This window comes from Lepus europaeus, chromosome 22 (genome assembly GCF_033115175.1).
Source record: "Lepus europaeus isolate LE1 chromosome 22, mLepTim1.pri, whole genome shotgun sequence".
Lineage (NCBI taxonomy): Eukaryota > Metazoa > Chordata > Mammalia > Lagomorpha > Leporidae > Lepus > Lepus europaeus.
The window spans coordinates 36,609,382-36,622,098 of record NC_084848.1 but is presented as its reverse complement, the minus strand read 5'-3'; the positions used below and the strand labels follow the sequence as shown (position 1 = coordinate 36,622,098).

Below are 12,717 nucleotides of genomic sequence, written 5' to 3'. Positions count from 1 at the left end.
ATAATGTGAATTATAATGATGAATGACCTTTTATTCAACTGTGGACAGTAATACATTAAGACATTGTGGTATTTTATTAAAGGAACATTTATTTTTATGAAGTTTTATTTATTGAAACATATTTATTTCTTGAAAGGTTGACAGAGAGAGAGAGAGAGAGAGAGAGAGGTAGACAGATCTCTTTTCTCTGCTGATTTACTTCCTGAATGTTGGGAACAGTTGGGGCTAGACCATTCTGAAGCTAGGAGCTGGGAACTCAGTTCAAGTCTCCCATATGAGTGGCAGGGACCCAGTGACATGAGCTATCACCTGCTGCCTCCCAGGGTCTTCAGGAAGCTGGAATTGGAAGTAGTGCTAGGACTTGAACCCATGCATTATGATATGGGATGTGGGTGTTCCAAGTAGCATCTTAACCACTGTGCAAACGTCTGCACCATGGTTTTTTCAGTTCAGTTCTAGCCCTTCAAAGTCGGAGCAGTCTTACAGTGAAAAAGCTCTAATGAAGCGGATCTTAAAAGCTTTACTGAAAATGGTGATATATGGGCAAGCAGGTGTTGCGGCACCGTGGGCCAAGTCTCTGCTTGGGAAGCCTGCATCCCATGCTGGAGTGCCAGTTTGAGTCCTGGGTTCTCTGATTCTCATTTAGCTTTCTGCTAGTGCATCCTGGGAGGCAGAAGCTGATGGCCCCAGTGTTTGGCCCTTACCGTCCATGTAGGAGATCCAGATGGAGTTCCAGGCTCCTTGCTTCTGCTTGGTCAACTCTGGATGTTGTGGGCATTTGGGGAGTGAACCAGTGGATAGAAGGTCTCTGTTTCTGTCTCTCTGTGGCTCTGCCTTTCAAGTAGATGAAAATAAATAAACATTAAAAGTGAAAGAAAACCTGAGATCTTAGTTATCTTAGTGTAGATTATGTATGCACTGTATGTGTGTGTGTGTGTGTGTGTTTGTAAAGATACATGTATTGTAGTAAAGTAGTACTTTGTGTGTCTGGTGTTTGGTAATATAGGCATGGAGCCCCAGATGAAAGCTTTGCAACTGTATTCTCAATTTGCAGCAAAAAAAAAAAAAGACAGATAGTTTAAGAAATTTCTCATTTTTTGAAATATAATCTCAATAAAGTGCATACCATCTGCTTATTTTGTAGCAAATGCTGGCAAAGCCGACTCCTTGCACTGTCAGTGTCATTGTCTGTTTTGTTTTGTGTTTGTGCTGGAATTCTGCATCTTGACAACTTTAATACATCAGCCGGAACTGACAAGAAAAAAGCAGATTTAGGCTTGGTAAAATAATTATTTCAGGGGTCTCACTGAAGATGGCCTGGCTGAAGTCTTCACGTGGGGTTGGCAGCAAATCCAGGCCTTAGGCCCACCTCCTGAGAGCCTCCTGAGCTGGGTGCTCCGTGCCAGCTTCCCCCCTGGCCGCTCAGCCCTGCCTGTGTGTGCTGCTGTCTCTTCATGTGACCAGGAAAGTGTGTGGGTTCTGGACATACAGGAAGGCGGGCATCCTCCGTCACTCCAGGGATCCAGGCAGAGGCGTCTCAGGCAGGTTTCAGAGGAGGCTCTCTTAGAGTGAGAAGTTGAACTTGATTATTTCTAGTATTCTTCACATTCCTTTACTCAGCATCCCATGATCTTATAGTAAAAATAGGAACTGTTGTGCACTAAGTCCTATACAATGACTTTGAGGTGTTACCCCGACATTTAAAACATCATTTGTTTAATTTATATGAAAGAGCAACAGAGGGAGAGAGAGAGAGAGAGAGAGCTCCCATCTACTTGGTCACTCCCTAAATGCCCACAGCAGCCAGGGGTGGGCCAGGATGAAGCCAGGAGCTGAAAACTCGATCAGTAGGTGGTGTGGACCCGAAGACCTGCACCATCAGCTTTTGCCTACCAAGGCTTGTATTAGCAGGAAGCTGGATTCAGGAGCAGAGCCAGGACTCAAAGCAAAGCAAGGCACCCAGATATGCGATATGGATATTGCAAGTGGCATGTTAACCACTCTGCTAAATGCCTGACCTGATACTTATAGATTGTTAATACAGGTTGACTACCCCTTATCCGAAATGCTTGGGACAAGAAGTGTTTCTGATTTCAGATTTTGAAATAATTGCATAGACATAATGAGATAGCCTGAGAGTGAGGCTAAATAGTCTAAATAGAAAAGTCACTTGTGTTTCATATATACCTTTGTTATGATTTGCGTGGGATTTGCTCCCAAAATCATGCAGATATTTGAACCCCTAAGTTTCATGTTAACAGTTAATAGGTTAATGTCAATGGCTGATGAATTAGAGTAGAGGTTTCATCCAATTGTGGTGCGTGAAGTTAGAGCTTTTGGGACGTTATAGGAGTGGATTATGTTGCTAGGGTAGAGACCTGTGATCAAATCATGTTGACAGTATAGGGAGAGGCCGTAGATGGTAGAGAAAGAATGTGCTCCCTGTGTCTCTGTGCTTCCTGGCTCACCGTGTGATCCTCCATACACACATTAGGCATCCGTCGCCCTCACCGGAAGCCAGGCCAGTAGGGTAATGATCTTGGGCTGTGAACCTCCCAAACTCTAAGTTGCAGTAAAGTCTTGTCCTTCTTATAATGCCCTCTTGGTATCTTAGTTAAACTTACCAAAAGTTGACTAATATAATCTTATATGTTTTGCCTAAAGATAATTTTATGCAATGTTTTTAATAACTTTGTGCCTGAAACAAAGTTTCATGGTGTGGAATTTCCACTTCTGGCATCATATCAGCATTGAAAAAGCTTCAAATTTGGAATATTTTGAATTTTGGATTTTCAGGTTAGGGGTCTTAAACCTGTATTGAGGTTTTACACCTTTGGCTAAAGCTTGTATGAGTCCACATGAGCAAGTCAGAATAGCAACAATCTAACAAGCAATATAACATTTAAAAATTATTTTCATGTATTACATTTATGGGCACAGTTAGATAAAATATCTCTGATTAATAAAATGGAAACATGATTAATCATTTTGTACTTGAAAATAAGTAGAAAAAATATTTTATGATGTAATGATTATTGGGACAATTTAGAAAACATGGGGACTAATTATTTGTTATTTTACACTTATGTATGACAGTTTTTATGCTAAGTATTATGGATATAAAGTTTGAAAAAAAAACCCTCTTTATTTGGGGGGCACATTTTGGATAGCAGTTAAAATACTCAGCCAAAGCTTAGAGCCAGGAACCTGGAACTCAGTCCTGGTCTCCCATGTGGGTGGCAGGGACCCAAGGACTTGAGCCATCGCAAGAAGGCAAGATTTGGAAGCAAAGCCCAGACATCCCAAGTGGCATATTAACCACTGCACCAAATGGCCACCCCAGCAATTACAATGAGGGGAGATATGCTAGAAACATGAACATAATGCCAAGTCCAGCATCTACACAAAAAGTGAGAAAAAGCTTTTTACTGAAGGTGGTTCTGGAGCTACATTCTGAAGAATGGGAAATAAGCAAGCTAAGACACTGGGGAGGACTATTGCGAGAGAACAGCCCTGCATGCTACTACTAGCAGAGTGCATAAGCCAGACTCTCCAGGTCTCTAGAATAGTGATGAGGGGCTGCAGAGCCCTTCACCTGCATTTATTTTATTTATTTATTTATTTTTTATTTTTTTGACAGGCAGAGTGGACAGTGAGAGAGAGACAGAGAGAAAGGTCTTCCTTTGCCATTGGTTCACCCTCCAATGGCTGCCGCGGCCGGCGCGCTGCCATTGGAGGGTGAACCAACGGCAAAGAAAGACCTTTCTCTCTGTCTCCACTGCACTCCCGGGCCACAGCAGAGAGCTGGCCTGGAAGAGGGGCAACCGGGACAGAATCCGGCGCCCTGACCGGGACCAGAACCTGGTGTGCCGGCACCGGAAGGCAGAGGATTAGCCTATTGAGCCACGGCGCCGGCCCACCTGCATTTATTTTGAAACTTTCAGATTACTCCTTCTTCAGAAGCAGAGTCAGTCTCTTCAGAGTGGCTGCTTCCCTGTGGGTGCACATGGCTCTCAGAATTGCACAGCCTGGGACAGGGGTGCAGACACCAAGCTGAGGCCCAAAATTACTCAGACTGGACAAAGTCAGTTTTCTTCAGGAGTAAGCCATTCAGAGCAGTATTTTTGTTACAAACAAATGGGTGCATTCAGGAGGAAAATAACATGCAGGGTTTTTTTTTGTTTTGTTTTGTTTTGTTTTGTTTTTAAAGATTTATTTGAAAGGCAGAGGCAGAGAGAGGAACAGAGAAGTCTTCCATCTGCTGATTCACTCCCCAGATGGCTGCAATGGCCGGAGCTGCGCCAATCTGAAGCCAGGAGCCAGGAGCCAGGAGCTTCTTCCGGGTCTCCCACATGGGTGCAGGGGCCCAAGGACTTGGGCCATCTTCTACTGCTTTCCCAGGCCATAGCAGGGAGATGGATCGGAAGTGGAGCAGCTGGCACTCAAACCAGTGCCCATATGGGAAGCCAGCACTGCAGGCAGTGGCTTTACCCGCTACGCCTCAGTGCCGGCCCCTAACATGCAGTTTTAAAATATGAGACTTTAGATAAATTCCCTGCACTGTGGGCCTAGGCTACCTCCACATGTCTTGGGAATACATAGTTCCTCTTCTTTTTCCATTTTGCATACTTTGTTGGCAACTGGACAGAAAGGTGTCTGGGCAGGTGCTCGGTGCTCAGGAACAAGGCAGTGGATATGTGCGGTGCACACGTGTGTGTGTATATATACACATGTGTATGCACACAGTGGCAGCATGGGTGTGGGTGCTGGGATGGCAGGAGTGCGGCTCACTGAGTGACATCTGCTCTGGGTAGAAGTGAGAAGACAGAGAGACTGGGGCTTATCTTCTCAGGGCATTCTGCTTCTACTTCCTTCCTTCCCAAAGCTCGGGTGAAGCTGCAGCCAGGAAGGAGTCAGGAAGATGGCACGGCTGAAGCACTCCCATTCTAGCATCATCTACGTTCTTCAGCTGCACCGAACTCTGGTGTCCCAACTTGGTTCCCATCCCATTATGGCCCCCAGACATCCAGGCTAGTAGGAGAGTTCTCAGCTTTTCTGCCTTTGTTCCAAGTTCAGATTTTATTATGTAGTGCCTTCACGAGCTGTGTGTTGATAATTCCAGTCCTAATCAACTGTAATGCAATTAGGAGGGCACTTGGGGAAATTCATGGACAAACAGAATTAAAAGATACATTTATTTTGGCTCGCGAAATGTTTGAAATGCATGCATGGTTTTTTCATACTGTGTCTTTTTCATGAATTTTCTGAAGACCTCTTGGATAGCTCTGGAATATAGGCATTTGTTTTTCTGCTCTATCGAGTTGTCCACAGGAGCCCCCGAAACAGCTGCCTTACTGGGTCTTGAATGACATCATATGCTGGGGAGTTGTAGTGGGGGAAGCTTCTAGGGAGAGGGCTCAGTGCATACGAAGGAACGGCGCTGTAGTGCTGAAGGGCAGGTACTTCTGTGTGTGCCTTGGTCCTCCCTGGAAAGGCAAGAGGAGTACGGGCAGACTAAGAACGTTAGGTTTCCTGGAGCGTCCGTTGAGGTGTTCCCATCCACACACGAGCTCTCCTGGGTGTTCTTGCCCTCTGGCAGTGGAGCGGAGTTCAGTGAGCTTGGCAGGGTGGAGTCGTCCGCAGCAGGCTCCCCGGGACGCTGGATGGCACAGAGGCAGTGGAGGGCAGGAAGGGTGGGGATTTAATGAAATACAGCGGACGGAGCTTGTGGATGACAGAGACCTACTCCTTTTAGTTTCTAGATCAGACACGTGGGTGGACAGTGACGTTAAGTGAAAGATGGTGGATACAGGAAGAGAAAATCAATGCAAAAACACTTTCAAAGATAATAGCACTCCATTGCAGATGCACTGTATTAATATTAAAATCCTGCTTCACTGAACTTACTTTTAAGGTAATGGTCATCAGCAATATCGATTCTACAGATGTAGAGAAACCGTGAGGAGTCACAAAGCCGATGCGTTTGTAACGCTGCGTACAGTATGCAGATTGTGAATCCTCTCAGTTTTGAACAGATGCAGGAAATCTACCATGTCAAGTTCATTTATAAAGTGATCACATTTCACTTTCGTTGTAGATTTCATTAGCACTTTCTGATGAGGAGAAACATTAACTTGTTCTGACTGATGATAGGTTGATCACACAGTTGCGTTCTTATAATCTCATTATTTCTCATCTATAAATATTAATTGTTTTAGAACTTATCTACTTATTTGTGAGATGGAGAGAGTGAAAGAGCTCCCATTAACTGGTGCACTCCCAACATGTTCCCAGTGGCCGCCTGGGGCGGGGCTGGGCCAAGACTGGGAGATAGGAGTGCTGCACCAGCCTCCTACCTGGGTGGCAGAACCTACTTACTTTAGCCATCACCTGGTGCCTCCCAGGACCTGCACTGGCAGGAAGCTGGCGTCAGGAGCCAGAGCCGGCAATCAAGCCTAGACACTACAATATGGGACGTGGGCATCGTAATCCTATGCTAAACGACCATGCTTTAGTTTTTTTTTTTTTTTTTTTTTAGTTTTTAATCTTATTTTTTATTTTTGAGATAAAATACTTTAAGATTTTTATTCATATAAAGAGAACAAATTTCATGTATTTCACAGGTACAGTTCTAAGAAGATAACCCTACTTCCCTCCCTGTTCCTCTCCCTCTCCCAATCAATCCCTTTCCTTCCCTCCATTCTTCCCTTTCTCTTAATTTTTGCAAAGCCATATATATTTTTTTTTTGGACAGGCAGAGTGGATAGTGAGAGAGAGAGAGACAGAGAGAAAGGTCTTCCTTTTTGCCATTGGTTTACCCTCCAATGGCCGCTGCGGCCAATGCATCGCGCTGATCTGAAGCCAGGAACCAGGTGCTTCTCCTGGTCTCCCATGCGGGTGCAGGGCCCAAGGACTTGGGCCATCCTCCACTGCCTTACCGGGCCACAGCAGAGAGCTGGCCTGGAAGAGGGCAACCGGGATAGAATCCGGTGCCCCAACCGGGACTAGAACCTGGTATGCCAGTGCCACAAGTCGGAGGATTAGCCTGTTGAGCCACGGCACTGGTCGCAAAGCCATAATTTTAATCCACTCTATATTCAGGCTTAATTCACCACTAACCATAATATTTAACCAGTAAAAAGTAGGAAGACCGCAGTTCCACAGGAGTATAAACAAGGGCTAAAAACGACAGTGATTTCTCAAGATGATTTCATTCCTACAGATTTTTTTGTATTCTGTGTTAACTGCCATGTCTCAGAGAAAACATATGATACTTGTCTTTTTGAGATTGGCTTACTTCACTAAGTATAATGGTTTCCAGTTGCATATATTTTGTTGGGAAAACAGAATTTCATTCATTTTTTATAGCTGAGCAGTATTCCATAGTATAATATACCAGATTTTCTTTATCCAGTTATCAGTTGATGGGCATTTAGGTTGATTCCATATCTTAGCTATTGTGAATTGAGCTGCAACAAACATAGGGGTATAGATAACTGTTTCATATGCTGATTTTGTTTGGTTTGGGTAATTTCCTAGGAGTGGGATGGCTGGGTCACATGGTGAATGTGTTTTCAGATTTCTGAGGAATCTCCATACTGTCTTCCATAAAGGTTGTACTAGTTTACATTTCCACCAACACTTTATTAGGGTGCCTTTTCCCTCACATCCTCACCAACATTTATTGTTTTCTGATTTTGGATGATAGCCTAAATGGCCACTCTTAACCTAAGTTTTAAGATATTGTATTTATTTATTTAAGGTTTATTTGTTTATTTGAAAGAGATATATTTATTTATTTATTTACGTATATATTTATATATTGATATTTATATATATATATTTATTTATATAGAGAGAAGAACAGACAGAGAGGCAGGGATCTTCCATCTACTGGCTCATTCCCCAGATTGCTGCAATAGCCAGAGCTGGGCCAGGTCAAAGCCAGGAGCCAGGGTCTTCTTCTGGGTCTCCCTTGTGGGTTGCCAGGGCCCAAGCACTTGAGCTGTCTTCTGCTGTTTTTCCAGGCCATTAGCAGGGAGTTGGATTGGAAGTAGAGCAACTGGGACACGAATCAGAGCCCACATGGGATGCCTGTATTGCAGGCAGCGGCTTTACCTGCTATGCCACAGTGCTGTTGCCCTTAAATCTTTATCAGAAAGGAAAATAAAGTTTTCCAAGTGCTAACAGGATATATCAGAAAGATCCTTGATAATATATTGACTTGTTTGATAATTTATTAAATAAAACAGGATTTATTAGTTTCCCCGAACCATTTATCTTTTCTAAATATTATTTTTAATCATTCAAATACACATGTTTTCCACCTTTCCCATTTTAAGTGTACAGTTCGTGATGTCAAGTGCATTCATGCTTTTGTGCAGCCATCACCACCATCCGTCTCCAGGACTAACTCTGACAAGGAAAACTCCCCTCTCCTGAACCCTGGCAACCGTTGTTCTACCTTCCGTCCCCATGAATTTCACTACCCTAGGACTTATTACCTTTAGGCAAAAGAGATAACATGAGGAAACTTTAAATAGAGTCTGGGAGGGGCAGGCATCGTGGCACAGTGGGTTAAGCCACTGTCTGCAGTGCCTGCATCCCATATGGGTGCCAGTTGGAGTCCTGGCTGCTCCACTTCTGATCCAGCTTCCTGCTAATGGAAATGCCTGGGAAAGCAGTAGAGGATGGCCCACGTCCTTGGGCCTCTGCACCCGCATGGGAACCTGGAAGAAACTCCGGCTCCTGGCTTCTTCGGCTTGGCCCAGCTCTGGCCATTTGAGGAGTGAACCAGTGGATGGAATCTCTCTCTCTCTCTCTGTAACTCTTTCAAATAAGTAACTAAATCTTTAAACAAAAAAAAAAAAAAAAAAAAAAAAGAAATATTTAGGTGTCAAAAAAAATAGAGTCTGGCTGGTGCTGTGGCTCAATAGGCTAATCCTCCGCCTTGCGGTGCCGGCACACCGGGTTCTAGTCCCGGTCGGGGTGCCGGATTCTGTCCTGGTTGCCCCTCTTCCAGGCCAGCTCTCTGCTGTGGCCCGGGAGTGCAGTGGAGGATGGCCCAAGTCCTTGGGCCCTGCACCTCATGGGAGACCAGGAGAAGCACCTGGCTCCTGGCTTGGGATCAGTGCGGTGCGCCGGCCACAGCGGCCATTGGAGGGTGAACCAACGGCAAAAGGAAGACCTTTCTCTCTGTCTCTCTCTCTCACTGTCTACTCTGCCTGTCGAAAAATAAAATAAAATAAAGTCTGGGAAAAGGGAGTTAAAAGCTAACTTTATTTCTGGTCGACATGGTAAGGCATTCAGCAACCTCAGTGAACTTCGCCTGTGAAGACTCGGTTCTTCCTGGTGATTGGAGGCCTCCTGTTCCCTGGAGGCTCTGTCTGATCCCCACTGCTGTCGGCTAGTGCCTAGAACAATGCGTGGCACGTGAGAGCCTTCAGCGTATCTCTGCGATGGAAGAATGGGTGAATGAATGGCTGGTTTTCTTTGGCGAAATCCTGGGGAGACCATAAGGCGGCAGTCAGAAGCAGAACATTTTCTGCCCTTGGACTTCCAAGTATTCCATGTAGTTTTTCCATATTCCCAGGGCGTTTGGATCCTGTCACTGTGTCTTGCCCCCTTTACTGTCGTTCTTCTCTGTTGTAAAACAATTTTTGTGCACCACACACAGGTTTCTTCTTTGCATGTGAACTGTAAGGCATCTGTTACAGTCTTGTTTTGGTCCCCCTTCCACATCAGAAGTTGCGTTTGTAAGACCTGCGCCTCTGTGCCTGTGAGAACGCTCGCCCACTAGCTTTTGCTCTTTTGGTCAGAAGGACTCGCTCCTCCATTGTTAAAGCAGCCGCGTTCTTGCAGGGAGGCAGGGAGCGAGGGAGTCCCAAGCGGATGCTGAGATTCTCAAAGCAGCCTTGTTCATGGAGCAAATTAAGGACAAACACAGATCATCTTGGGATTTTGACCTAAATCTTAACCCATTTATTTTCTTAAAATAAATCCCCCCCTTTTTTTCTTGTGTCTTTACAGTGTTTGTAAAAGACTCTCTGTACTGTCATTGCTGCTTTTTACATTGAAGGCCTGGAAAACAAATGACGCCGGTGTCCAAACTCCAGTGGCTGTGTTTTGTGAAGTTTGTCTAATCATTTATGTGGGCTCCGTGAATTTTGTGTTTCTCCTAGGATCTTACTTTAGGGAAACTCTGCTCACATGGCCTCGCTCTCTTGTCATAGATACCCTTCTCAATCACACATGCCTTCATTTTTCAATTTGTTTTAGCTTATGTTTCCAAGTGTGTGTGGTTATTTTTGCTTAGCACGTGTAACAAGGAACAGGAATTTAAGTTAAATAGCATTGATAGGCACTTTTATTAAACATTATCCACGTGTCAAAGCTGATGCTGTGATTTCACTTAGTTAAACCATTTCATCTTTTCAGACATAAAAGTGAAGGAAGCAATGGGAGGGGAAAAGTGATAGATTGGAACACACACACTCACACAATAATTCTAATGCATCAGTACCATTGAAAACATCACATGACAAACTCACAAGTATTAGTAAGTGTGTGTAATGGAAACATTAATTCTTAAAATATAAAGAACTTTGGTCAAGAACACTCCAACAGAGATCCGAGTAAATGATCTGAACTAAGATTTCATATAATGCAAATGGCAGCAAACATAACCAAAAAATTGGCTTCAGTAGCAATCAAAAATTAAATCAAAATGTTTTTGCTTGTCAAACTGATGAAAATTGTTTTAATAATAATACACAAGGTTTTTTTAGTATAAACATGAAACCTCATACAGTGTTATTGGAAGTGTATGTTAGAACAATCTTTTTGAAAAGATACTTGAAATTATGTATCAAAAGCCTTAAAATTATTCACATTTTTAATCCAGCATTTCCATGTCCAGAAAAATCATCCAAAAAAAATAACTAGAAAAGTAAGATCTGTATTTGGGTATTTAAATACAAAAAAAAAGGGAAAAAATAAAGTTCAATGATACTTTTATAAGATTTATTTATTTATTTGAAAGTCAGAGTTACACAGAGAGAGGAGAGGCAGAGAGAGAGAGAGGTCTTCCATCCGATGGTTCACTCCCCAGATGGCCGAAATGGCCGGAGCTGTGCCAATCTGAAGCCAGGATCCAGGAGCTTCCCCTGGGTCTCCCATACAGGTGCAGAGACCCAAGGACTTGGGCCATCTTCCACTGCTTTCCCAGGCCAAAGCAGAGAGCTGGATTAGAAGAGGAGCAGCCAGGACTAGAACCGGGCCCATATAGGATGCCGGCGCTTCAGGCCAGGGCGTTAACCCACTATGCCACAGTGCCACAGCGCCAGCCCCTAATGATAGTGAACTTGATGAAAGGAACACATCTAAAGGATGGAATAGGGGGAAGGCTTAAAAGCATGTTGATGAAAAATATTTAATTATATCAGAAAATATTGAAAATATCCTGTAAATTTAAAAAAATAACTCACTATACAGTATGTAGATGACCTCAAATGTTTCTGGCATAGAGTACATATAAAGACTTAAAAAGTTATATAACGAAATATTAATTTACTTCATCTGCTGGAATTCTTTAGGGTACATAACTGTAGGCCTCATGGCCATTCAAGATTTGATTCTGTGTGAAAATTGAGAAGGTATAAAGAATCTCATGTCGCTTTTGACCATTCTAGGCACAATCAATGAAGACAGTCAAGATCAATGACATGGAGTTGTGTTTCTGATCTAGAAAATCTCTCGTGGATCTGTCTTTGTCTCAGATATTCTGAGTTCCCTCCATAATGGTCCAGTTGTATTTGTGTAGCCCTTGCTGCTAAAAAGGCTAATTTTGTACGCTAGCATAGTCAGTTCTGCTCTTTAGTAGAAAATACTACTAAAGTAAGGGAACAGCATTAACCCAAAACACAGAGAAGCTTTCTCCAGACAATTTTAATAGCAAAACCCTGCAGACCTTTCACTTGAAATTCCTCCCTGTGAATCAAAAAGACAGGAAGTCCTCGATGGAATTAGTGTATCAAGTGAATTCACTTGAGTGGATGGTCATTATGCCTTTTTTACCAGTATTTTATTATGTTTCTAACAAATATGAGTCTCCAGATGCAACTCAGCTTATACCAGAAATTAAAGTTCTTTGTGTCTATTAGTTTAAAGTAATACTTTTTAATTGATTACATGAATCTTTTCTCCCTCGGAAAACGTCGAATACAGATGTAGTGTGTCATTATCTTCAACTCATAAAATGTATTATGATTTTCATTCATTATTACTGCAATCATTGTTATTTAAAAGTAATGCCTGCATATTACAAACAGTCAAACAACTCAGAGGAACACAAAGGATTGATAAATCTTCCTCCACCAAGCAAAACCCACTCTTCTGAGCAACTGAGGTTAAATGTTGGGCCATTATCCTTTGACACCCTCTAAAATACTTTCTTTTACTTTGGTTTTAAAAGCTTGAAAAAGCAAAAGTTGAGTCCATTAGCAAAAGTTATTGTGGTTTTGTAAAACATCAATCTGCATAGTAAAAAAAATCAAATGGAAATACATCAAAGGTAATTCAAAATCTTTATCAATTCCAGCATTTTAAGTTTCTAATAACCACATTTTAAATTATGTATTTATTTATGTATGCACCTGAGGGGCAGAGAGAGAGCAAGACGTAGAGAAAAGAGACCTCATCCACTGGTTTACTTCTCAA

General features: G+C 42.9%; 1 protein-coding gene across 4 annotated transcripts in view; it reads left to right on the top strand.

Annotated features, from left to right (window-relative positions):
- RTN1 (reticulon 1) overlaps positions 1 to 12,717 on the top strand; it is a 253,834-nt gene that overhangs the window by 23,144 nt on the left and 217,973 nt on the right. Inside the window, exon 3 of one of the 4 annotated variants that reach the window (XM_062181364.1) lies at positions 1,801 to 1,809. The exons of the other annotated variants lie outside the window; for them this stretch is intronic. Coding sequence (XP_062037348.1) covers positions 1,801 to 1,809 — 9 coding nt within the window. The remainder of the gene's footprint in view (positions 1 to 1,800; positions 1,810 to 12,717) is intronic. 4 annotated transcript variants of the gene reach the window in all.